Source organism: Haliotis cracherodii, unplaced genomic scaffold, assembly GCF_022045235.1.
Source record: "Haliotis cracherodii isolate W230 unplaced genomic scaffold, xgHalCrac1.p SCAF_2, whole genome shotgun sequence".
In the NCBI taxonomy this organism is placed as follows: Eukaryota; Metazoa; Mollusca; class Gastropoda; order Lepetellida; family Haliotidae; genus Haliotis; species Haliotis cracherodii.
In genome coordinates this window covers 32,822,927-32,845,650 of record NW_027266275.1, presented here as the reverse complement: position 1 = coordinate 32,845,650, position 22,724 = coordinate 32,822,927, and the positions used below count along the sequence as shown (strand labels likewise).

Here is a 22,724-nt window from a genome sequence, read left to right as displayed (position 1 = left end):
CGTCCCTTGCATCATTAAGTCCACTGATACTGAATAATCAGATTTTAGGTACTTAGTCGTCCATAATAACTAGTATCAGTCCTAATCACCAATCACAGATTAATGTGTAATACTGTTTTCAATGTAATAAGGGCCTAGGGGCACGTTCAACAAAGTGACCTCATCACTACGATTGTTTTAAATCTATGTTAAATATGGTCTTAGTGCTACAATCACTTTGTGGAACAAGGCCTGGGTTAAATAAGCATGAACAGCACTCCACATTTTGGAAACCGCCTCCGTGGTCTTGTGGTAGAGCGACGCCCAGAGAGCAGAAGGTCTGGGGTTCGATCCACGGCCGCATCATAACAAAAGACGTTAAAAGATGGTACTTGTTGTTAGGGCTTAAACAAGGACTGGTCGGCTCGGAGTCAGTATACTGTGTCTGAGTGGTGTTAAACTGCGGCATGGTATCTCAGTGAGCTAGCACTATAAATCGGCATCAGTCTCGACTAGTACAAGCAGCCACACACACACACACGGGCGTGCACGTTGCTATATAAGTGCAATAATCTTGGATGTGACGTTAAACCATATTTCACCTCACCATGTTTTGGAAACAGACGTAAAGTCCGATGCAAGCCTCAAGGTACGATGCCTTCTTGATGCAGTAATGGATTATTATTTTCATATCAGGACAAACCCTGTAGGGATTCCGGGTGAGAGTAGGTCCCCAGCAACCTATGCCAGTCGTAATAGGTGATCATACAGATAGGGCGGCCATGGAGAACACATTAAGCTGTTTAGGTGTGTTCTCTGCACCTAAGGATGCCAGTAAAAAGAACATGTTTTACCCATCTTCAAAATCGATGAATCTCACTTCTCCATGAGATGGGTATTAATTTTAATTTAGACAGTTTGACCACTTCCTGGTCACTGAGTTTGATACATTTGACTTCTGTATCTCTAGGTTTATTTTGTGATCCTACTGTACATCAAACATATATTGTTAAATTTATATTGTGAAATAAGATAACTATATTTTTAGGAATACCGTATCTTCTTGAGTATAGTGCAAACATTTTTTTTAAAAACACAGCCGTGTAGAAGGGGGTGCGCAATATACACACCATTATGAGTTTCCCAAGTATTTGTCAAGGTTACTTGTGTGAAAATACATTTATTACCAGCTTCATCTAAGAAACCTTATGAAAAGGCCTGTCAGAAAAAGAATGATTTTCTATAATTCAAAATGTACGCTTCAGGTACCGGGAACATATTTAACCGAGCCATTATGATTTAAACTGTGTCAATGGCAATGATTCACACTCTAATACAAGGCATTTTAAACTATGAATTTGATAATAACATTTCAAAGGTTTTAAAAATATATTGTAAAATGTATTCAGATTTTAAGAGTTAGATGCTTAATCTAGTCAAAGAGGATAACGAAGTCTTAGAAAGCATCCATCTTGGAAATGTTTCATAAGCCCTTGATGCTGAATACTTTAAATAAGATTATGTATACATAAAACTCATTATACTTTCAAACTGCAATATGATATCCTACTTAAGCATGTTAAGCACAACTGATTAATAGTTTCTGTAGAAATATCCACGGTAGCTGCTGGAAACGTGACATTAATATTCAGTGATACTGTAAATTGTAATCAGATCAGAAATGCCATTATTTGACTCTTTTATGCCTCAAAAGGCTAACAGCGTTGCATGGTAACCAGACAAAAAAGTAACTGTAAACCAAGAAATGAGCACAAAAACAATATCATATTAACTAACACATGCACTGGAAGTTTCATAAAGACACTTTCAATTACGCTTACGAAAAAATAACTGGCAATTTTGAATGCGACAAATCCATCACATTCAGACTAAGAGAGTCAGAACACTTTTCCTTCATACGCTTTCTGCTATCAAATTTCAGCCACAGGGTTGAATGTTTATCATGTTTATGATGTTAAAAAAAAATGTTCTGATAAAAAAATCCAAGAGTCACATACACAAGAATAGGTCATGAGAAGAAAAGTATGTAAATTGTTGTGGAGCTTATCTCAGAGATATTGGACAGTGTCGTCCAACCGGTCACTTAGTAAATTGGCTAGCTGTGACCTTCCCATCGACACAACCGGCCTATGTCAAGCTGATCCATCAGATAACAAGGGCACTGTCACCAAACTCCCCACACTGTTTGCTTCCAGTGACACAGTTATGTGAATGATACGTGTAGTCATGATAATGTTATTCAGCATCGACTGAGTCATGGCGGCTCGCAGATACACTTTCAGCGGAAACAAGCATCGCTGTAGTTAAACTTGACAGTTACACAATGCCATTACGGCTGAAACAATACACATCGCCATACAATACATACAGCCTTTGACATTCACACTAGCCCGCTAGCCTGAGACAACTAAATTGTGGTGAGGACAAGTGAACATCAAACGATGGTAGTCCTCATAGACTAGTAGCATTTTGATGGCTATAATTCTGAACCAGTTGTTAATGCTTCAATTTTGCTGCAGAAAATACAGTTTCTCTGAAAGTATGTAAAAGATGGTCATTTGTCACCATGTCAAAGGATTATGTTTACTTTTTATTAAAAAAAAAAATCTCCAAAATCACCCCCTTAAAGATATTTTGTGTTACATATTCATAAAATGTCTCAAATTTCAACCTGCAACCGTTCTGATTGCAATATATGCAATGTGGCAGCCATCAATGACTTGCATTAAACCATGAAACCTTTGCAACTATTATCATGATTAAAGCCTTTACATCACAATGTGTTACGCTGTATAAGATAAGATAAGATAAGTTAACACTTTATTTGGGTTACATCAGCACAAGGTCTCAGCTTATTGATAAACACACACACACAAATAAATCAGAGCATCAAAAACGTAATTAACATTCTATCATGAATTTGGAAATTACACGATTCTGATTGGTCAATCAGAGGTGGTTAAATCACATTAAACCACCTCTGATTGAAATAGCTGATTTGACTGCCACATCAACGCGTAAGCTAAAATTCACAGAATAGTACTTGTTTTATAGTCATTGTTGGTTGCTGCGCTTATATGCTTTCAATGCCTGTCATATGTTTGAGTGAAGTAATCTGGTGTCAACAAACTGCTTGAGCATATACCATTGTATACAGTGCGATATTTTGTTTAAAGGCTGTTGTCAGTGATTCCGTATTCCAGATTGACAACCCACACTGGACTACAAATTCAATTTAGCACGGTTAAATCTACAGGTAACCTAGCTCTACATTGAAAACACAGTATATTTATTAAATGTGGCACCAGCAAATCATTGCGTCGGTAGATATACTTATATTCATTTCTGTACTCTAGTTCTGAATCTTTGAGAAGACCTGCAGATGCAGAGATTGCACAGGAAAAAAACAACTTAGTTCAAATATCGATAAAGCAAAAACTTTGGTGATGATAGTTAACTGTTACAAGACAATTATAGAAACTTTAATCTGCTCTGATGTTTTCTGTAAAAATATCACAATGTGCACAAGACACTACTTTTACTTGTTTGGCATCAGCAATATTCCAGCTATATGATGGCGGTCTGTAAATAATCGAGTCTGGACCAGACAATCCAGTGACTGACATCATGAGCATTGATCCATGCGATTGGGATACAATGACATGCATCAACCAAGTCAGTGAGCCTGACCACCCGATCCTGTTAGTCACCTCATATGACAAGCATTGCTGCCTTTTACGGCAAGCATGGGTTGCTAAAGACCTATACTATCCCGGATCTCAAGACACCACTTACTAGACATCACGTAACTAGACAAGATGATTAATAACATAAATTGTAGTTAAATTACGTTTCATCAACACTGAAATCAATATTGTCATGTGTGATTTTCTTGTATGAAAACCCAGAAATAGAAATAACATTGACAGGTTTCGCCTTTGACTCCTACGACCTTACAATGATTCAGAAAACAACGCCCCACTTCGTTACTTCAAAACTTCCAAAAGATTGAAAGAATTTAATCTATAACTATTATACCATGAACAAAACTCTCCAAGAAGATATGCTATGGGGGGGGGGCTTAATTTGGGGCGCTAATTAAAAAAAATCAAATACCTATCAATGTTATGAGGCATGTGAGAAAGGGCCAACGTGGTCGGCCATATTACTGGGGGTTAAGTAACCAGAACCGTATTAAACCCCAAGCTGGGCTGATATGCCCTGTCAATGCATTTTGAATAGGTGATTTATATCAGCCTGGGTGGAAAGAAATTGTCGTTACGTTTCTTTGTGCGTTGTCAGCTCATCTAGCTTTCCTGTGACAATGTCTTCCAAATCGCATTCACCACTGTCAGTGTTTGTTTTCACCTCACGCTGGACTGAACAAGAAGGAATAATTGGCAAACACTGATCTGAAATGAAATAAACTTTGCTTTGGAAGTATTTCCAAAATGTAGGCATTTTCGCGGGGTTTCAACATTGTTTAATTAGCCTTTTGCTTGGCATTTTGCGATTTTTGATGACACTACTTTGACTTGTGACAGTCCGGACGGAGATCATCTGGTCAGGGTGACCTCTTGTTTATGTGGCTTTTCAATTTCCATAACTGTGTGTAACGCAAACCAAGTAGTTCACTAAACATTTCTTGTGTTGTGTGTTTACACCCTGACAAATGAAAAGGATTGTTAAAACAACGACTCCAAGAGAATGGATGACATTCCCTAAGACCAGGAACTAGAATGATTCTGTTCAATTCTACAGCAAATGAGGGAAAACAAAATACGAACATCATAATTACAATCGATAAATGTTATGTATATGATAATAGGCAATTAATTTACTTGAGGAATGTATTCATCAATACCCACATAAATGAACAATATCTCATAAATCTACAGCTATACAAAGAAACTTGCTGGATGTCACTTGTTTTTATAACATTCTAATATTAAAAACATATAAAGAGCTGCGTGAATATTTTGACTCGCTGTGTTTTTTTCAGCTGATCATGTTTGTTTATCATGTTTGTTTGTTGTTTAACGCCGCACTTAGCAATATTCCAGCTATAAGACGACGGTATGTAAATACATGTAATCGAGTCTGGACCAGACAATGCAGTGATTGACATCATGAGCATCGATCCATGCAATTGGGATACCATGACATGCATCAACCAAGTCAGGGAGCCTTACCACCCAATCCCGTTAGTCGACTCTTACGACAAGCAGTCGCCTTTAAAGGCAAGCATGGGTTGCTGAAGGCCTATTCCAGCGTTTGAAACTAACTGTTTCAGCCTGTTTAGTCCACTAGTTCCTATAATGTTAACATATAGCAAAATCCATAAGAATGGCCAATTTCTACAAGTCCTCATGATACCTTAACTATTGGGCAGTTTGGAAGGACTACAGGACTAGTGCCAATTTCTAACGCTGTATTCTACCCCAGATCTTCATGGGTTCAGCTAATGCAGATCCTGAAAGTTGTTCCGTTCATTTCAGACAGGTACGTGTCAAGTCTCACTGGTTAACTGAGTGAACACAAATGACAACTATTTGATGATGCCCTCATGTGTTATGCAACCTGACGTGTAAGACGACCCTGATGAACCAATCAATGTATTATCGGTTAATCCTTTGGTCACTGTTTTCAACTCAACTGATTCCTCTCTTGCTGCACTGCCATGTTCATATTACATAATGCATTCACTAGGGCTGTGATGATTCATTCACATATTCGGTGAATCGAACCGTATCCATTCATGAATTGAATTCGTTATTCGTGGCCACTAGAATCAAATATTATAAATATGCAATCATGTGCTTTTACATACCCTGTACCTAAAAATATCCAAAAGAACATATTATATGCATAGATTTTTTCAAAGACAACACTCTTATAATATTTAATTTGACAGTTATGTGATCACTGGTCATTGTCGCATTTGAGCAGATACTAGGACTTGGATAAGTGCAGTATATAAATGTAAAATATATAAATAATTAACAAACCATGTCAAATAATTTATGTTGTTATTGTTTCACGGAATATATTAAATAACATATTCGACGTAATAAGCAACCAGGGCGCTCTTCAAATTAGAAATAGGGGGCTCTTATTAGAATTTTGTTGAAAAAACAAAACAGAGTTGAAAGATCGTAAATTTCATGGTTTATGCTGACAGCCTGAATGATACAAAAGAAAAGTCTGTGCGTATTATACACGACAAACATATTTTTCAAGGATTGAATTGCCCGTAATTATGGGTGCATATAACACACGAATGTGTATTGTACACGAATAAACAAGTCTTGTGTACATTGATCAATCGGAAGAGGTGCCAATTGGGATTGTTCACCAGCCAATATATTAGCAAATATCACCGTGGGCGCTTATTAAGTCAATACGGTAATACATAAACTGCTCACTTGTTATTGTATTCGTGAAATAATATTTGTATTCGTTACCCTAAATTCGTGATAAGAATCGTATTTGGCTCAAAGTGTATTCGTTGCACCTCTAGCATTCACCACATCAAACCTTGATTTACAACCCAGATAGATTGAATTGTTACCCTAGAAACAAGAAATTACAAATGGGAACCACTGATTGCTGTATATGACACCATCATCCGACTAAACACACACATTAGAGGGAGGGATAAACGTTTGTCATTGCACGACAATTGACATGTTTACTGAGTGATTGTGCAGTCATTGTCAGGTAATCAGAGGGACTGAGAGCTGCCACTAATTATACCCATAATAAATTCTTTAGACTAACATCTAACATCTAATCTCTGAAATGAACATATTTTACAGAAAAAAAAATGTAAAATTATAGCTATAAATTGTAATAAAAAGGAGCCCAGAGACTTTCTTCATTTTCAGTAATCTAGAAACATGGATGACAACTAAGGCCTAGTGATGCAGAAATCCATGGTTCACCGACAGACCGTCACGCATACGAGTGACCCCTCTCAGGTGGTCACTTGTACGCGAGACAGGAGAGCCGTCTCTCGTACACGGTACGTCCTCTACTGGTGATGGCGGAATAATATGCAATATAGTTTCCTGAAAAATAAGGGTAGTTTCTTGTTTGACTTAATCACCATATGATATTAACTTAATTGTTGCGAAATAATATGTTTTTGCACTATACTAAAGCGAACATTATTGTATATGTGCATTTAGCATGTTAAGCTTAATGGCTGGTTTGTCGTCAATTTGCATCTGACAGTCGATAGTATACAATAATCATGCAATGGAAAAATGGAGTTTCACTTTACGTCTGTAAATAGATCAAATGTTCATATTTAATATCAAGCAAAGAAATACAGAAATGGGATCATCCACACAATCTGTAACCTGAACACATTTTCACTGCAGCCTAGTGCAGGGAGTTTTGGGGGTAGCACACTTTACGGGGCGCACTTTGTCTGATCCAGTTAGCATGATTAGTGTTGTGGCTAACCCAAGCCCTAACCAGGCTAACCCTAAGGATCCAAGGTGTGTTGGATCAGAAAGACATGTCAGTTCCCTAAAATTGAAAAGTAGAGTTGGTTAAGAAAGATGTTTCAGCTCCCTAAGATCGAAAAGGGGTGTTCTCTGCTCCCTGAGACGAGTACGAGTGCAATCAAGCGTGAGCATACTCAGCATAGCTAGTGCTCCTTTTACATATTAAAAGCTTTCTATGAATATATTCAGCTAATGATTTACTATCATGGTATCTTCGAACAATTTGAGGTTTAGTTATCAACCATAAGTCTTAACATGATTAAATACAATAGCACTTCATAGTTCATACATTTAATTCCATCTGCAGAAATATTTTTAAGTAGCTGAGTGTGCATGTTTGAGCCAACAAATTGAATCAAAATGGACAACTAAGAGCTGTTACACTTGCATGTAACATAATGTTCTAATCAAATGTTTATCTTTAGCATAAACATGATGAACAAACAGATATGCAGAAATGAATATACATGAATTCATTAATTTTTACCATTTTGCATACATGAGACATTATCATAAATCCACAATTCATGTCATTGATGGATATGTGGTGCAACGAGATGAAATATCGCTCCCAATGGCTGGAGTGCCATTGCTACCTTAGTGGCTAGTTCATATGCAGTGATTGTAGACTGTCATTTGATGTAAGTCTGTATGCATGCTCTTTAACCCTCATTTACAAACGTACACTAATTCTGTCACGTTTGACATGAGCGAAGACTGAAATTTGTTATAAATACCTCTTCCACTGATAGCGGCATACATATCCGATATTCCTTGAGATACATGCTCAGCCGCTGTCTAGATCCTCATCTGTCAACTGCTAGACCTACACTGTCGACCGTGAGCTCTGCTATATGTAATGAGGACTCAGAGACGGCGACCCGGAAATACACCGGTATATTTTCCCCAGAGCAGTTATGTCCCGTCGTATCACCGCAGAGAGCTCGATTTCATAGCACTATGTGTTATCCGAGTATCCTTGACTGAGCTCTGTCTTTCCTTGTAATAGCGACCCATTGAGTGCGATTGTATCGCAGCCTATAGCATTTACCAGACAAATGCGTGTGCACTCAAGATATTACTATATTACAACTAATTCAACATGCGAAAGATTTTGATATTCATTCATGTATAAATGGACATTTACAGAGTTAACTATGAATGGATGTACTTCCAAATCGTACAAATTATATTAAATTGTAATAAATAATCAATTTACTACAAGGAGTCTTGTCATAATTACAGCGTGATCCACCTTTGAAATGACCTTGAAATATGTTGTAAGGATATATGTTCAGTGTGAATTCCCCTTATCATCATCATGTCGGACAACGCGGAGACCATGGCTGCGGCCGAAGGCCGCATCCAGAAAATGGAAGTAGATTACAGCTCAACTGTTGATGAAAAGTTGCCGAAATGTGAAAAGTTAGTCAAAGTAAGTATTGTCTTTGTAGAGACTCCCGAAGTACCTTGAACTCTAACATAATATGATTCTGACGAATAGAATGTATGAGCTCCAGTTTTCGCGCACCCCAGAGGCATTATTATTTACCCGTAATTTATTAATTCAGTGTAGTTCTGTAACTTGGTAAGATTATGTCATTGTCTAGACTTCGGGGAATACAATAGTTTACCCCATGTATATAATTTTGTACTAGTCACTGACATAAACAAAAGTCGTTTATACAAATAGGTCCCTCCGATTCCAATACACGTACCCCAAGACAACATCATGTATATCATGTCATTTATTCATGCATCTTCTCTTTGACAGCAAGGGAAACTGAGTGAAGCTGTAGAAATCCTCCTTGGTTTGGAAAAACAAACCAGAACAGTGAGTATTAATTACTATGGCAATAGTATGGCAATCCTGAAGAACAGAATACAGATTGTATACTCTGATCATACTGTTCTAGATATTCATCAGTCTGGGTGCATCTCATGCAGTGTTAGAAATTGTCATTAGTCCTGTAGTCCTTGCCCAACTGCCCAATGGTTAAGGTATCATGACAAGTAGAAATTTGCTATTTTTAAGGGTTTTTCTATATGTTATCATTATAAGGACGAGTGGGCTAAAAATGTTAGTTTCTATGGTTGTCATGCATCTTTACCTCAACTGCAAAAGCAATTCTGAGGGAAACTCAATGTCTCCAAACAGAAGTGGGCATCGTCTCACTACAATATGTTGAATTTGAGCAGTTACAATGACACCGCTGTGTACAAAACTAATGGGGTTTTTCTAGAATGAGAATACCAAGCATGACTGGTACATTTGGATCACTGAATTACCTTACTCATATATACATACCAATCAGCACAGATTGAATTAGAACACTATATCATCAGGGATTTATCTAGACCTGCTCCGAGGCCAATGGTTGGTCTAAAGTCTGCAGCAAATAGCAGTAAAAATCCCAATTTGAATTTCTCAGAATTAATAAAAAATAAGGACATTTTGAACAATGTCATGATGTTTTTTCCCAATTTGCTTAACAAAGGCATTTAGTTTGGAATCCTAGATTATATCCGCTGATCATAGATGTTTTTTCCTAAACATAAAGGACACCCTCTAAAGATCCGGGTTATAAGCGGTTTTTGCAACCTATACTTGTTGTAAGAGGCAACTAATGGGATTGGTGGCCAGGCCCACTGACTTGGTTGATGCATGTCATCATATCCCAATTGAGTAGGTCAATGCTCATGATGTCAATCACTGGATAATCTGGTCCAGACTCAATTATTTAAGAACCACCATAGTATAGCTTGAATATTTCTGAGTGTGGAGCTAAACGGCAAACAAACAAACAGACACAAAAAGCAATTATCATGATTATGTCAAACAAAGTAAAACTATTTAAGGGATGACCAAAAAACATTTCATTTTCATATATCAACAGCAACATTAAACTAAAGTAAAAAGACTCAAATTCAGGTATTTACAGTCTGCCATGGAAGTCATGTCTGTAAACCATTATTCGTCTGTCAATTTGTAAGTTTTATTGTTCAACTTCATATTCGGCATATTCAATTTGTAGCATATGCATGGCATGTATCTAATTCATTATTGTCACCCAAACAGAAATGCAAGTTGGCACCAGCTGCTAGCTCTGTTTAGCAGGGTGTTAGGTCACATAGAAATGTGCATCAAGTACATGGACGCAGAGAAACGAATATGTTGCATCTCGAGGGACACAAATAATATTCATTGTTCCAAATTATTGACATGAAATATTAGTGTCATGCAATTAAAGTAATTACCAAACCTTTCGTACAGTACACCATTTCATTACTTTACAACCTCATATTTCCTGTAAGGCTTAAACAAATAAAAGAATTGGTTCTCAGGCAATGGCTTCTGAAAAAATAGTGCAGGCAAGCGGCCTTTTTGTAGGGAAGGTGGGGGTTGTTCAGACTGGTATGCATCTTCCCAAGGCAGGGGAGTTAACTGACTATAAAAGACCAGTTTCCACCCTTGCAGAACTAGGCTGGTATTATGGAGTTACATTTTGGCTGGACTAAAGAGTCTATGCATATAGTCCAATCAAAGTCATGCAACGAAATCGAAATCTGGTTCATAAACTGTCGTGCAGATTTCGGACGATTACAGGATTTGCAAAGCATGTGAACCGCCAACTTATTGTCAACAGATATTTTCCAAATCCTTTCATGTTTTTAATCAAGGTGCTCATGCATTGCACGACATAAGACCCGTTTTATCACACCATAGACCTTGATCATCTTGACTGGGTGCCACTGTTTTGTTTGAAGCAAATGCAAGTGATACGAGGGGTGGAATCTGATTGGTCTAAAGGAGAGGCTTAGAAGGGATATAACTCATAATAGCCACTGGTGGCACTACGATAGAGCCCAGGAATTCCAGCCTAGTTCGGCAAGGGTGTAAACTGGACTTTTAAAGTCAGTTAACTCTCTTGTCTCGGGAAGATGACTGGTATGTAACCAAATAAACTGTGTTTTAAGAATTGTAGCATTTCACTGCCAGGGTCATGTGTTAGAGACATGGAATATTTAAAAAAAATAATTTTTTTTGAAATTTGAAATAAAAATGAAACATGCAGCAAACTTTGTGATGATCAGGCGGTGCCTGAGAACCAAGACTAAATTCAGTCTAAGGTCCCTAGAAATTAATAATTGGTAAGTCAAGGTAAAGCCCTGGTTTAGCATGTTTAGGGGATGCCATTATATTTTGTTGTCACTATTCAGGCTAGTAAACATGGTAAATGTTTCAGGTTTTCAAATGGTTAATTTTCGACCTGCGCGACTTCCTCTTATCAACACATTTTGATGTAACCATGGTAACTGAGATCTGTAGCATTTATTCCCTTACTTAACACGCTCAACTTGACTGAAAATGCACTCAAGCATGAAGCTAAGTTTGTGGAGGGATTATTCATGCAAGTTATCATGATAGATATGTCATAAACACTTGCTAAATGACAGATACTGTTACCGTACGTTTTGGTGGCTAATGAACATGATGAATAACTAATACTTTCAAATTTATGTCAGTCAAATAGTCAAAATAGAAAGTTAACATAATGTAATCATGATCATTCTGTAGGGTAGAATTACTAGAAAACATGTTACCAGTCCTATCTTCATCAAAACTGTAGTTGTACATTGTTGTACATGTTGTAGGATGAAGCAGTTAATCAGTTACAGTACTTGTTGTAATAAGTGCCATGGGCACTTAAAAAATTGGCAAATGGGGCACTTATCAAAACCATACATAACAAGTCATTTGTATCTAGAGATCAAGCAGTAGTGATGAAACTTAGTTCAAACATCTATGAAACTAAAACCTTTTTGATAATTATTACCAGTACTACAGTCTGTAACTTTAGCCACTAATTCGAAGCCCAAGTCTAGTGAAAGTCTGTTAAGATTAGTAAGCTCAGCTGGCAATAGTCCATGATATCAACTTGAAAATGATACCAAGGACCATGTACAGGATAGAAGTCTCTAAAAGCTTTTGGTACAGAGTGGCACTAGGCAATTTTTAAACACTTCTGCGCTGATGTTTTCTATAAAAATATTTTAATGTACATGTATGTATGTTGGTTGGTTGGTTGGTTGTTTAACGCTGCACTCAGCAATATTCAAGCTATATGACGGCGGTCTGTAAATAATTGAGTCTGGTCCAGACAATCAAGTGATTAATATCATGAGCATCGATCCACGCAATTGGGATCGATGACATGCATCAACCAAGCCTGACCACCCGATCCCGTTAGTCGCCTTTTATGACAAGCATAGTTGCCTTTTACGGCAAGCATGGGTTGCTGAAGACCTATTCTACCCCGGATTTTCATGGGTTGTACATGTAGGTGTGTCAGTGTCTTATACCATGTGTATCGTGTGTATACCGTGGTGCTAATAAATATAACTTGCAGATTGGTCTAGAAGTTGGTCATGGTGCTTTTTGGAGAAGGGCGCTTAATATGGCAAATATGGTATTTGTGCAATGAACATAATGAACGTAAAGTCTTATTTTGATTTTTGAATGTCACAGGTAGTTCTATCCCAGACAGACTGTCAAAGTATATGTAATGATGATGATGTCCATGTAACAAAATGTTATGATTATAAAGTTTCTGTTGTACATTTTTGTTGTGATCTCACTAAACATGCTTATCAAGTCATGTCAGATGGTTTCAATATTTGTACACATAGGGAAATAGATGTTTGTAATATTTAATGCAGATGTCATTTCAGTAGGCTGGTGCTTGTCATATATGAGTACTAACGAGAGTAGGTTGCCAGTTTGACAGGGGATAGATAGACGCTGACCTAGCTGTGTCAATAAGACCTGATGCCATGAAACATGTCCTTTACTTTGTTATCAGCCTGTGTTTGTTGGTTGGCTACTTTGCAATTATGTGTTATAATTTATGATTGGTCTGTTGAAGATATAACATTGTCCAGGCTAGCCTAACCTGGCTACAATGCCAGGTGGTGAAAGATGAACAGAATAAATCAATACACGTAGCATTTACCAGGGTCACGTCACCGTATCCTGAGTTCCTAGCACCCAGTAGCCATGGCAGACTTTGCCATGATCACAGGTTGTAATAGGGTACTTATGGTCAGGCTTATGCTGAAACAAACAACACAATGCCCACTGACCATTGTTAGCCATGAAAGAGATGATACTGATTTGGGGGATGTGTTCAAAATTTTCTACCCTGATACCCACCTTCCTATTGCCTAACCTAACCCGGGTACCTGCTGTAGGTCTCAAGATTTAGGTACAAAATGTCCTTTGTATTTACATACACGTGTTAAACGATCTGGTCATGCCAACACCCAAGTTGACTGAAGTTTTATCTTTATTCAAACATATAAAAGTCAGAAGGTTGGCTGATTGGTTTGTTGTTTAACGCCACACTCAGCAATATTCCAGCTATGTGACCGCGGTCTGTAAATAATCGAGTCGGGACCAGACAATCCAGTGATTAATATCATGAGCATCGATCCACGCAATTGGGATCGATGACATGCATCAACCAAGTCAGCGAGCCTGACCACCCAATCCCGTTAGTCGGCTCTTACTACAAGCATAGTCGCCTTTTAGGTCAAGGATGGGTTGCTGAAGACCTATTCTACCCCGGATCTAAAAAAAAAAAAGGAATGGGTGCAGAGCCTGAAAGAAATGCAAACATTAGTGACTTTAAGTGACTTAACATGTTTGATCCTCCTGTGTAAATAGTTGTATATTTTGTTTCCAGGCATCGGACACTCATTCCACTGGGCGGATCCTGGTTGCAGTCGTCAAACTTTCATTTGAGGCCAAAAACTGGGATGCACTGAACGAAAACATTGTTCTGCTCACCAAGAAACGAGGACAGATCAAGCAGGTAGTTTGTCTTTGCCAGCAACATTGAATCTACCAACATGTTCAATCTATACCACTCAAAAGAAGATGAAGAACACCCAATTTTTTCACATGACAAAAGTTAATCTTGTCATGCCTGGTGGGTATTGCAACACAGCCTTCCAGTTGATGTGGATGTTCTTTAACTTGTTTTATGTAGTATACTATGTGAGTATGTCTTATACAAGGAAGCAGGTATTATGATCATATTCCATCTCCAAGAATCTACCGATTATGTGTAGTGAATGAGTGATATATTAAAATGAGTCATTTCCAAGTGAATCGAGTACCCTGGTGGTTAAAGGCAGCACAACACACAATGCAGAATTGCATCCTTTGATGTGCCAAAGACCTATGATTGTGGGATCGAAATAAAAAATTCTTCCTGATCTTGGTGGGGCGGTGGGGTAGTCTAGTGGTTAAAGTGTTAGCTCCTCACGCCAAAGGCCTGGGTTTGATTCCCCACATGGGTACAATGTGTGAAGCCCATTTCTGGTGTCCCCCTGCCGTGATATTGCTGGAGCATTGCTAAAAGCGGCGTAAAACCATACTCACTCACTCCTGATCTTGGTTTGTCAGTACCATACCCCTGCACCTGGGTTTCACTAGACTGGTAAACATAAAAAAAACAGGGGGACTGCTATCACCTGGCTCGGATACGTGGTAGACACTATGAGACAGGGGGACCGCTATCACCTGGCTCGGAGATGTGGTAAACATTATGAGACAGGGGGACCGCTATCACCTGGCTCGGAGATGTGGTAAACACTATGAGACAGGGGGACCGCTATCACCTGGCTCAGACACATGGTAGACACTATTAGACAGGGGGACTGCTATCACCTGGCTCGGACACATGGTAGACACTATTTGACAGGGGGACTGCTATCACCTGGCTCGGACACATGGTAGACACTATGAGACAGGGGGACTGCTATCACCTGGCTCGGACACATGGTAGACACTATGAGACGGGGACTGCTATCACCTGGCTCGGACACATGGTAGACACTATGAGACAGGGGGACTGCTATCACCTGGCTCGGACACATGGTAGACACTATGAGACGGGGACTGCTATCACCTTGCTCGGACACATGGTAGACACTATGAGACAGGGGGACTGCTATCACCTGGCTTGACCGCATGGCTAAAGAGAAAATACCAGGTGATAGAATTGAAAAATTGTTCAAAATGGGGTGAAACCATACTCACTGAATCATGTGGATGTGATTGTTTTCTCATCAGGCAGTGACGAAGATGATACAAGAAGCCTGCACCTATGTTGAGAAGACTCCCAACTTGGAAATAAAGCTGAAGCTTATTGATACACTTCGCACTGTCACAGCTGGCAAGGTGAGTAGTAACGAGGGTAAAAAGCACAATATTGAAGAAACTTCAGATAAGCAGCATATTTGCATACTAACCCATACTAAATATTACGTTGTTTGCATACAAGTATCCATGAAGGGCTCGATCGTAGCGCCACCAGTGGCTATTACAAATAATGTCCCTTCTATGTCCCTCCTATTGACCAATCAGATGCCAACTCTCATATCACTTGCATTGGCTTCAAACAAAATGGCAGTGTCAAGATGATCTGATCAATAATCAAACTCTACATTGTGATAAAACGGGTCTTACATTGCATAGTGCATCAAATTATGTGAGCACTTGATTAAAAACATGAAAAGATTTGGAAAATATCTGCATGGCAGTTTACGAACCAGATGTGCATTTGGTTACGTGATTTTGATTGGATTATGCATAGACTAGTTAGTCCTTCCAAAATATAGCTCCATAATTGCAGCCTAGGTCAGCAAGAGTGGAAACTGGACTTTTATAGTCAGTTAATGCCCTTGCCTCGGGGAGATGCTCCTACCAAGAATTTAGAAGCCTTGTCGCTGATTGGATGATGAGAATAGACACCAGATAAGACCTCCCAAGGATAGCTCGCTGACCTCCATGCATGTGTATAGCTAAGACACTGTGTAGTCAGATAATCATTAACTGCTAGACTGCTGCAGATTGTTGTCCCACAGTTGAAGTGGCTTTAGAATAACTTATCTGGGACCATCTTGCATCTCTTTGACATGTTCAGGTTAAAATGATTGTATTTCTGCATGTGGACAGGTCTCCCCTTTCACATAGCTGAAGGCTTGTTAGAGATCTGTTATCACTGCTTTCATAATGTTATGCAGTTTTATTGACATGTTTAAAATCTATCTTAATGAGTTCATGGCATTGTTTGTGTATGATGCTGTTGACAGATATATGTGGAAATCGAGAGGGCTCGCTTGACTCGTACCTTGGCTAAGATAAAGGAGGATGCTGGGAAGATTGCAGATGCTGCCAATATTCTGCAGGAGCTTCAGGTATGTATGAGAATACATCCAGGTAATGGTGGAACTCAAAACTCCCTGAAAATGGCATTCTTCCAGGGAATCTGGAATCACCTGAATATTTTAACTTTTGATGTTAGTGTTGTGATAGACTCCCCTTGATTTCATGCTTAATTCAAGTGTTGAGGATATAAATGTGGGATGATACATGTTTGTGATACGTTTGCCTAAAATTCCAATATTTCCCAAACATTGGCTATGACCAGTGCAAATTAAGGCTTTGGTTGTGGTATTAAATCAAAGGGCCCCCTAAACTGCTAAAATGTCGTTGCGCATTTAAGTATCTGTGGGTGTTCATGCTGTCAACCACTGCATTACCACTGCTGTCAACCACTGCATTATATAAACAGCGCTTTCCTTTGCCTTTCACCCTTAACTTTATTGTTGCAGGTGGAGACGTTTGGCTCCATGGATAAGAAAGAGAAGGTGGAGTTTATTCTGGAGCAGATGCGTCTGTGTCTTGCCAAGAAGGACTATATTCGCACTCAGATCATCAGCAAAAAAATCAACACCAAATTCTTTGATGACGATGGGACCACTGTAAGCATTAGCCCATGTTTCTGTTTTTACTTCAAAATATTGAAACTAGTCGTTCCATTGATTAGAGTTCTCAAGATGTCAATTTTGTCATTTTCATGATGGTGTGTTCTTTCTTGTAACTGTGAGGATGATCTTTTAGTGTTCACATTTGAAAACTCAACATTGTACTTCCTCCATGGAATGTCCGGGGCTCGATCCCTGGCTGCCATACTAAAAGACGTTAGAAGATGGTACTTGTTTAGCAAGTTTACATAAGATTTATGAATTCAAACTCAAGGATTTACAAGCCACCATCATTATGATGTTGCCAGAATATTGCTGACTGTGCTCTAAAACGTAAGATCAGTCCTGACTTCTATTTTCTGACATTGACCATGTTGTCTACAGGACCTGAAGCTGAAGTTCTACCAGCTGATGATTGAGCTGGATGAACAGGAAGGGTCGTACTTGTCCATTTGTAAACATTACCGAGCTATCTATGACACCAGTGAAGTAAAGGAGAGCAAAGACAAGATGAAGGAGGTAAGTCATAGGAGGCAATTGAGTGGTTCAGGTGGTCTGGTTCAAAGACTTGGTCAATTGCTGAAATATGGCTGAGTGCGGTGTTGAACGACAAACGAAACAAGCATAATACTGCACTATGCTTGTTGTAAGAGGCAACTAACGAGATCGGCTGGTCGACTTGTTTGATGCATGTCATCATATCCCAGTTGTGTAGAGGGGCAGTGGGGTAGCCTAGTGGTTAAAGCTTTCACTCATCAAGCCGAAGACCCAGGTTCAATTCCCCACATGGGTACAATGTGTAATGCCCATTTCTGGTGTCCCCTGCCATGATATTGCTGGAATATTTGTAAAAGTGGTGTAAGACCATACTCACTCACTCACACTCAGGTGCTTAGGTCGATGCTCATATTGTATCACTGGATTGTCTGATCCAGATTATATTATTTACATGCCGCCGTCATATAGCTGGAATGAGTGTTGCATCAAACAATATAAAAACAAACAGGATGCAGTGAACATGGCACCCTTACATTTTAGTGAAATTGATTTTGGATTTAGTTTGAAAATAAGTTGTTGGCATGAAAATGTCATGACATATACTGAACAAAAGATGTTACAGATCATGTATATTTGTTTTTGAGGGGGGGGGGGGGGGGGGGGTGTTTTTATGAAATTGTGTGCTGAGTCTTCACTACAAAAAAATATCCCCCCCCCCCCCTCCAAATATTGATATTTTATCACTCTTTAATGGCTCCCCCTTCCAGGCTCTCCGGTGTGTCGTGCTGTATCTCATCTTGTCCCCCTATGACAACGAGCAGTCCGATCTCACACACAGAATCAGCGAGGACAGGAACCTGGAAGATATTGCCAAATATAAGTGAGTACCATATTTCATGGGATCAATACGCACTCCTCAATCTGGGGACATGGTTGGGGGAAAATGCAACCCATGGTTGCCGTTAGTGGTGACTGTGCTTGTTGTAAGAGGTGACTAATGTGATTAGGTGGTCAGACTCGGTGACTTGGTTGATGCATGTCAGTGCATTCCAATTTCGTAGATCGATGCTCATGATGTCAATCACTGGATTGTCTGGTCCAGACTTGATTATTTACAGACCACTGTCATATAGCTGGAATATTGCTGAGTGCAGTATTAAACGACAAACAAACTCGAGGCATTCTATATATACTCACGATCAATGTGATCTACTATCTTGTGAAAAAAAACCAACAGAAATAGCAATCATCTGTACATATGTTGGCTCCTGGTGATTCAGTTGAAAAAATAACATGAATATTGAGTATAAAGTTCAAAGTACTGTGTACATGTGGTGCCCTGGAGTGTCAATGGTCTCCAGTATCCCATGCATGTTGCTAGAGCCGGGGATTGTGGATTAAGTGATACAGTGTGTGGCCAGGATGATCTTGTGTCATCGTACCTTGATTTGGTGAATTGTTGCTCATGCTTTCAACCACTGGTTTGGCTAGCTCTGACAGTTATTTACAGTTAGTCATGATATGGCTGGAATAGCAATGAGAGCTGTGTAAAACTATCATTGTAATGTCAGGGTTCATTCAGGATACACAGAATATCCTTTGATATATTTTCCCCTTCTCTGAAATCGCCAGAATTAGCAAAACGTTGCCATTGATCCCTGAAAGACAAATTCAACTTTGTCTGTGTTGTTGGATATATATGTTTGTGTAAATTGAGACATTTTTGTGTTAGGCAAGATCCTTTTTTAAGGGAGGATGTGATGGGCTATGATGGCGTTTTGCATCAGTAGCTGAGAAAACTATTAAAATAGAAAAAAGAGATTCTGAAAACCAACGAAATGAAAATGTTAGGTCTAAATTCTGTCTTTTCTCTTCCTAGGGATCTGCTAAAGTTGTTCACCACCCCTGAGCTGATCAACTGGAAGGACTTGTGTGGCACATTTGAGTCTGAGCTGAAGTTAGGCTCGGCAGGGAACCCTCCCACTCATGTCTTCAACACCAAGCAAGAGGGCGGAGTGAAACGCTGGGGGGATCTCAAGACACGGGTTGTAGAACATGTACGTTTTAGTACTATCTCATCCTAGATCATAACAATTGTTTTATTCTACATTCTAGTGGTAGACTTCAAAATTTACTAATTGACAGAGATTTCTCGCGATTGATCCATTGTTTGTATAATAAAAAACAATTGCAGGCTATTATTTTATGTTTGATAATTCTTGGAAATTAGCATGCAAACAATTGATCATTTACTAGTCATCAGTCATTTGACTGTGATTTTAAGTTTTGTTTTTTTTCTTTGTGAATTTGAAAATTGGTGTGACGTGAATAATTGTAATACATTGGAATCTACATGGATTAGTAGTGGGCTCAATGCCATCTCTCTGCATGAATAAATTTAATTTAGTTTCCCAAATGTATGTTTCTTGATTTTGGTTTGCAGAACATCCGCGTTATGGCGAAGTATTATACACGAGTTGGCATGAAGAGGATGGCTGAATTGTTGGACCAGCCTGAAGCTGTGAGTAGGATGTACTGATTTGAAATGCGGTGAGGTGAAATGGCTTTTTAACGTGTTCAAGATTATTGCACTGATATGGCGACATACATGCATGTGTGTGTGGCTTCTTGTATTAGTCCAGACTAATGCAGTTTAACATGGATACACCAGTCAAACAAGTCTTTGTTTTATCACCGTAATACTGATCGCCAGGCAGGGTAACTTTTACATCTTTTAACATCTCTGGTATAAAGCAGCTGGGGATGAATCAACCTACTCCACGGAGATGCTCTGTCCACTAGACCACTAGTCCAAATTTGATAACACTGCAAAGTATTGAATTATTGCCTCTGATTGCCTCTTAGGAAATTCCTACAATATATTGTTGTCAAAGGAACTACTGTTATTTTCATTACATGTCATATAATTTCAAGTAGTTTTAGAATATGTACCCATAATGTCTTGAAGAAAAGTTCATTGTTGACAAAATAAATGATCTTGTGATTGTGAACTGATAATTCATGTTGAAGTTGACTAAAAGGTAGTTACAAGTCAGCTGGTAGTAATATTGGTACTAGCAATTGTAGTATTCATCAAATAATGACATTTCTATTCTAGAAAATTGTTTAAAGAACAAAATGTATGTGTTTCAGGAGACAGAAGAATTTCTATCTAACTTAGTTGTCAACAAGACAGTTTCTGCTAAGATAGATCGTTTAGAAGGTATAGTGAACTTCACATCCCAAAAGGACCCGAATGACATTCTCAACGACTGGTCTCACAGCCTGACCAATCTGATGAACCTGGTCAACAAGACTGACCACTTGATCAACAAGGAGGAGATGGTACACCGATTACACTGATGATGTACAGCCTCTCGACTCGGAACTCGCTCGGCTTGCATCTGCTCCTTCCCTATACTCACGGGTGATCAAGATCTACCTGATTCAGCCTTTGCCTAATCTGATTAGGATAAAAAAGGAAGCTGCTGCTTCCACAAAATCCACAAATTGACTCGTGTCCTTTTTCTCGAAATTGAGAGAGTTAGTCTGTGTTGAATGGGTCTCCTGTAAGCCAGGCGAGTTGTGTATATATTTCCATCATTTGTCCATGTCCATCTTTGTGTATTAAAGTGTAATTATAAATGCACTGCGTTGGTTGTGATTCTGGGCAATTAACAACTGCTCTGGGTACCAGGTATTGTGAGATGCAAGATGGTTGGTTCTGTGACTTCGGTTATTGCCTGTCATCCAGCATGGTCTGTTCGGTCCAGACTATTGCATCTTCCCAAGGCAAGGCGTTAACTGGCATTTCCACCCTTGCCGAACTTGGCTGGAATTATATTTTGGCTGTACTAACTAGTCTATGCATTGTCCAATAAAAATCATCATGTAGAGTTGAACAATGAACAAACAAATCAAGTCATCCAAGCATCTTTGCATCACAGGAACAAATAGAGTTGGTTGAAACGAACCAAAATGAGAAATATTGCTGTCTACATTGTCACTGTGCTGGACATATTTTGCTTAAACCAAACCTAGATACCAGTGTCAGCAACAAAGAAACATTGTATGTGGGATCAAGGGATTTTATTATCTTTTGATTAAAAAAGAAAAAAAAAGCATATAACAATATTTTATTTCCAGTACAAATATACATCTTTGATATGATACACATGGCATGCAAAAATACTGACGAAATCATCACATACTTCCTTAAACGTTATACAAGGGCCATCAAAAAGTAAATCATATCAAAATATCGTTTTGTTGCATACCAAATATATCTTTCAATACCTGCTAATCTTCCACAGCAAATTTAAAATAAACTGCACATGCATTTATATATTATGAAAACTTATTAAAGTAATAAATCGTCTTTCTACTTTACAAATGGCATGACCATTATGAATCATGCTAAATCTGGAGAACAAAGTTCATCTGGCTTGATCATTTCCCTAAGATAGAGGCAAACTTTCAATAACTGCGCTTTGGAAACTCTGCTCCAATCACCCATAGGTTAAAGGCACATATTGTTCACATTCAAACAATATTTACATCAACATTTTCAAAATCTAACTTTAATTTATTTAAAAAATGATTAATTTCAAGAGTATTAAAACTAAAGAGAAATAACCACATGAAACAACAATAACAGTGTATACTTTATATGAACTGTACAACAAGAGATGTATTGCCAAATAGAACAGGTTATTTAGATGTTTGTTTTTAAGCAAGAAAAAGGAAAGTTCAATATAATCCAAAATGAATAATAGATTTTCTGTTAATGAAATGATGTGATGTTTGAATGTATGACATGCATTGCTAAAAAGCATTAGGGCATGACTTCAATATAAGGAAATAAACTAACTTTCT

General features: G+C 38.5%; 2 protein-coding genes across 2 annotated transcripts in view; one reads left to right on the top strand and one right to left on the bottom strand.

Moving 5' to 3' along the window:
- Positions 1-8,339, bottom strand: part of LOC139469021 (cytoplasmic phosphatidylinositol transfer protein 1-like) — a 49,424-nt gene extending 41,085 nt beyond the window's left edge. The window contains exon 1 of the mRNA XM_071251156.1: positions 8,252-8,339. Within this exon, the coding sequence (XP_071107257.1) occupies positions 8,252-8,299 (48 nt within the window). The 5' untranslated portion in view covers positions 8,300-8,339. The remainder of the gene's footprint in view (positions 1-8,251) is intronic.
- Positions 8,340-8,825: 486 nt separating this feature from the next.
- LOC139469020 (26S proteasome non-ATPase regulatory subunit 12-like) lies at positions 8,826-21,488 on the top strand. Its single transcript, XM_071251155.1, has 11 exons — positions 8,826-8,949; positions 9,289-9,348; positions 14,261-14,389; positions 15,655-15,762; positions 16,677-16,781; positions 17,199-17,348; positions 17,736-17,870; positions 18,617-18,729; positions 19,729-19,906; positions 20,293-20,370; positions 21,003-21,488. Exons 1-11 carry the CDS (start codon positions 8,836-8,838, stop codon positions 21,210-21,212), a joined length of 1,380 nt encoding a protein of 459 aa, XP_071107256.1. The 5' UTR covers positions 8,826-8,835; the 3' UTR covers positions 21,213-21,488.
- Positions 21,489-22,724: the final 1,236 nt, after the last annotated feature.